Source organism: Limulus polyphemus, unplaced genomic scaffold (assembly GCF_000517525.1).
Source record: "Limulus polyphemus unplaced genomic scaffold, Limulus_polyphemus-2.1.2 Scaffold5724, whole genome shotgun sequence".
Taxonomy (NCBI): Eukaryota; Metazoa; Arthropoda; class Merostomata; order Xiphosura; family Limulidae; genus Limulus; species Limulus polyphemus.
Window position 1 is genome coordinate 13,219 of NW_013671334.1, and position 5,527 is coordinate 18,745.

The 5,527-nt window shown below is 34.1% G+C and overlaps 1 protein-coding gene across 1 annotated transcript in view; it reads right to left on the reverse strand.

Moving 5' to 3' along the window:
- LOC106472908 (thioredoxin reductase 2, mitochondrial-like) overlaps window positions 1-1,784 on the reverse strand; it is a gene marked incomplete at its 3' end in the record, with an annotated part of 13,978 nt that extends 12,194 nt beyond the window's left edge. Inside the window, exon 1 of the mRNA XM_013933580.1 lies at window positions 1,769-1,784. Coding sequence (XP_013789034.1) covers window positions 1,769-1,784 — 16 coding nt within the window. The remainder of the gene's footprint in view (window positions 1-1,768) is intronic.
- Window positions 1,785-5,527: the final 3,743 nt, after the last annotated feature.

Sequence of the window (5,527 nt, forward strand, 5' to 3'; positions counted from 1 at the left end):
CTCAGTTATCTGGCCCGCTGTGAAAAAGTTTGGTGACCCCTGCACTAGACCATGCCTAGTCCTACACAAGGATTATTTGTGCAAAAATTCTCTAATTTTGAAATGGATTGAAGATAAAGGGAAAGCAGCCAACAGCACCCATCACCAACTTTTGTGATACTCTTACTAAATAGTGGGATGAGACCATCACTGTTATAGGCAACCACATAACCCCAAAAGCAGAGCTTATTTTTCTGGCAATATGACGTGAACTACAAACCCTTGTATTCACAATTCAAGCAAGTTACTGCAACAGGTAAATAGGGTGATGAGTAAACTTTGTCTCCTAAAGTTGGCACTCCAGCCCCTTCCCCTGTATAAGTTAGCACGTTAACAACACCTGAGAAGTCCAGGTAAAAAAAAATGTAGTGTCATTATAAAAATCTAAAATGGAATATCCTCGAAATTCCATAAAGAAGCTGTTACGTCTCTGGTCGTTTGTTAATTTATTTGTAGAAATTCTTTCCGAGAAACTTCAGAGATACAAGTCTTTTCTTAAATAAAACTAGTTTATTCTTTCTCAATTCAACTCTGCAATACACTTAATTTCCACAGTCTCTTTAACTTAAACACACGCTATAATTCACAACGATTCACGCACTTTACTTCCTCCAAAGTCCACACAGGCGGGTTCAATTAGCTTGGAACACCCTTTGACAAGATAAATTATTATCCTTATCTCTTTTAAACTACTAATCTCACTCTGACATATCAACGACAGTTAACTTTGAGTTTTCTAACTCTTCTCTCACAGAAATTCTCTTTCCCATGAGTTTACTTTTTACTCTCTCTGTTTCCGCTCGTCTTGTCACCGCTATTTATACATCTATCACTTAAGCCTTCTAGAAATCTCTATAGCCTCTACATAAATGAACTACAAACACAAAATAAATACATTAATAACATTACCTACATTAAACAGTCTTTTATATCTGACAAAAATAAAACAAGAAATTTATTACTGTGAGAAATTCAATTCTAGACATATGACTAGGAGTCCCATACGTGATGTTTCCCACCATAGGTCTATATCTAATCAGACATGTTGTATCTGTGGCTTGAATGTTTCAATGGCTAGTTAATTCAAGTATTCATTATAATGCTTGTTAAGCAATGGTTTTGAAATGCTTATATTTCTTCTTTAGTTAATGTTTGTTTTGAATTTCTCGAAAAGCTACACGAGGGCTATCTATGCTAGCCGTCTCTAATTTAGCAGTGTAAGACTACGTGGAAGGCAGCTAGTCATCACCACCCACCGCCAAATCTTTTATCAACAAATAGTGGGATTGATCATCACATTATAACACCCCCACTGCTGAAAGGGCTAGCATGTTTGGTTGGACGGGGATTCGAACCCGCAGATTGCGAGTAGAGCTCCCTAATCACTTGGCCATGCCAGGCCACTTTAGTTAATGACTACCAGAAAATTGCAACTTTGTTCAAATCCACTTTAGGTCCTCCTGAAGGAAGAAAACCCCACGATTTTGAATATATCACAGTTTATTTCTGGACTATGGATTGTTTTGTATAATTCTAACCTTTTTTTTGTACTTCACAAACATGTTTTTGTTCAGAATTCTGCTTAAGTATTGTATTACTACTTAAGCCTTAATACAATTGTCTTTGAAGCTCCTTTAACTCTGTACTGCCTGTATTTTACTTGTCAACAAGGTTATAAGTCAGTTTCACATACTAGACAATCTATCCAGTCTTTCACTATTGATCTAACCTTCCTTGGTCCCCATTTCTCAACCCAACTGACTGATATGTTATGAGATTATTTTTTTAAGATGCACCATCCTTTCTTTAACAACCATGGGAACCTCAGATTGCTTGAGATTCCCCTATCTCCTTGATTGCTTGGCAACATTTCTGTTAATATCACCTTCTCTGAGCAACCTTACACTATGCCATTAACACCTAATTGTCTCGTTTACATCAATAGCTGTAATGATTATCTGGGTGTTTATAAAGATGGCTCTTGTTATTATTCTACTATAAAAAGACTCCTTTTGTTTCTTATATTCAGCCTCTGAAATTACTGAAGTCGTATCGGTTTCCTAAATTACTTTGCAAATTTGTAGTCAGACTTGTAACTATGCTTCTTACAATCTCTTTGCTGGAAAATGCGAGATGATAGGAGGGATGATGTGAGGGAATGAAACTAATCTGGTTGCTCCTGCTGCTAACATTTTTTTTTACTTTTTCTCTATTTTCAACTGCTGACTGGAAGGAAAGTAACTAGCTGGTAGCCCCCACAACCAACATATTTTAGGTTGGCAGTCTCCCACTGCCAATATTTGAGGAATACTAAACTAATAGATTAATCAAGTGTAATTTAATACTGGGACTGTTGATTAATTGACCAACAAATTCTAATTACCCAGTTGTAGATAATCATACAGTTGCTGTATCTGAATTATTTTGAAGGGCCCTTGTTATTATATGTTGTGGTGGTTCTTGAATGATTTCAGTGCATCTTTCTATTGCCACTTGTGCTTTCTGTAAATCATAAAACCTGCGTGCTTGCTGACACAATCAATGAATTGATTATCAGGAAGCTTCAGTCTGGTTTTACACAGTGATCCTGTTCACATTCTTAGTTAATGATGCCATCAAAGAGATTGTTTTGTTTGACATAAACATTTCTTTTAAGAAGAATTTCTAGAAGGTTTTTACATGTTGACTTTACATGCTCCATTTCCCGTAATGCAACAAATCAAGTTAGTTTCTAATAGTAAAACTAGTTAGCCACTGTGTAATCCCCATATTCGGTTTACAGGCACACTCAAAACATTCATTCATCAACAATTTGCTGAACAAAGTAATGAGGATAACATATTCACACAATGACCATCAACCATAGCTCAGAATACAATGGATTTGGAGTTTAATAAATTTGTTTGTTTGTGTTTTAAAATTCTTTAAGTACAAAAATAACTCATAAAAAAAGCTAATAAAAATTACCATTTAGTTAACCACTGATGTTACTACATATTAATAGAATTTACCGGTCAAATTGAAATTTGTATTTTTCATCTATGCTAAGCTAAGACCAGAAAATACTGGGCAGTTGTCCTGAAAACTTAAAATGCATAATACTTGAAACTCAGTTAAAGCTTGTAAGTGTTGTGAGTCATACTTAATCAGACAGTTTGAAATTGTTTTATTATTAAGTTTGTTTTGAATTTTCGAGCAAAGAAAGATAACACACAACTGAAAGTATAAAATAATTATCGCTGTACTAATTGGCCATATAAAAAACTATGGCAAGAAATTAATTTATTGTTTGTTTGTTTTGAATTTCGCGCAAAGCTACACGAGGGCTATCTGCACTAACCATACCTAATTTAGCAGTGTAAGACTAGAGGAAAGGCAGATAGTCATCACCACCCACCACCAACTCTTTTACCAACAAATAGTGGGATTGACCGTCACATTATAATGCCCCCACGGCTGAAAGAGGCAAGCATGTTTGGTGGGACAGGGAATCAAACCCGCAGATTGCGAGTCGAGCTCCCTAACCACCTGGCCATGCCGGGCCTATTATTAAATAGATCTATTGATTATTTACCATGTTGGGTTTATGTTTCTTCTCAACTTCTTGTGTTCACGTTATATTGTTGACTTAGAAATTCAATTGTGCTGATTATAAACGTCTGGGTCCAGCATTTTCAAACTACGAGCACATTCTATTTAACTTGTGAAAGCTCTAATAAAAACTTTTTTTAAGAATCTTCATTTACTGTTTCGATAATTCTTAGGTTAGAATAAGAGATTAGTGTTAGGTCTTCCTGTTTCCATACATTTTGCTTTTATTAGTTCTTTAAGGATTCTTTCTCCTCTGTCTGCTTTGGATGAACTGTTTCCTCCACAACTGTACTATAAGAAACTATCAACTGATTATTTTTTGTTGGATTTCTAGTTACAGTGGAAATGAAATAACTGATAGTTACTTCTATACTGTCTTTATTTATTCTTCTGCTCTCTAACCTTTTATGTTGTTTCGATTTGTTAAACAGGACCTTCGTGGACCAAGAGTTAGCCTGATCTTGTATTTTATCACTTTATGTAGTGTCTTTCACCTTTCTTCAGACGACTCTGTTGCTTTATTTCAATATTGTTTTTATTAAGTCATAAAGATGATACCAACATGGAAGCTGAAACATCTCAAGTAGCAGTCCAGTGAAAACTCTAATTTTTAACTTAATCCTTTGTATAAATTTATTTAATAACATAACTATGAACTTTACAAAACTAAATATCTAAATGAACATTGCTTTAGGATTTTGTCAATTTTTGTTACTTCATAAAAATAGAACAATGCAAGTTTGTTTCTGCAAACAACTTTGACTTCTTCTTCTTCTGTAGCTTTTCCCGTATCTATACGGGGTCGCTATTTTTGACAGCACGTTTCCACTCTCCTCGATCTTCGTATTCGTCCCCAACAAGTCATTTCTCCCTAATATCTCCATCCACACAATCCTTCCATCTTCTCCTTGGTCTTCCTCTCTTCCTTCTCCCCTCCACCTCCAAAACCCTCTTGCCTATATAATCATCTTCCCTCCTCATCACATGCCCATACCACTGCAATTAAATCGTTAGAATATCTGATATATGTAATATCAATTTCAGTATTAGGTAGGGGTAATAATAAGTAGCCACTCATTGTATATGGTAAGAGAAGAAGGTGTGTTATTTGTAAAACAAAAACTATGCTTTTCCATTTTCTACTTTAGATTGGAAACAATTTTCTCTTAGATCAGGCAGACACATTACTCAACCAGGGTAAACGGATCCTAGATCATAAAATGAATGTTTCAAGTCGAGGAAGAAACAAAAAAACAAAGAAGGAAAAAATGATCGACGGAGAATTATTTCAGTTCTTCAAGCTGACTGTGGCATGTAATAATCGAATCAAGAAAGGCATAGGTAGGTTTTACTAAACAGAGAAGGTAATTATTTTAGATAACTGGATTAAAAAATAACTTTGATAGATAAATGAAAGGAAAACCACTGTGAATTTCATGAACGAGACATAAGAAGTTGGATTACATTAGTTAACAAAGTTTACTTTGTATTAGTTTTATAGAGAAACTATTTCCTTATATTAACTAGATAAATTAAGATGGATGTATATTGTAGTTATCAAGGTTTTTGAAAAAAAAATATGTAATAAATCTACAAAAAAAAATGGTGCGTGTGTGTGAAAAAATATAAAACTAATGCTTTTAACAAGTACGTTTATCAAAAGGATTAGAGCTTAATGTTTTGTTTTTTGTGTTAATTACAAACTTTCTTCATCCTGTATGTTCTTAACTATAATGAAAGTATGCATCTCAAATAGATAAGTTTAAAAAAGTAATTGATATTCTAAACGAAAGATAAAAAAACTTGTTTTAAAGTGTTATCATGTGTGATAGGTGAGTATTGTTGAAATCATAAATAATATTCAATGTTAAACTGGTACACAATTAAAAACATTTTA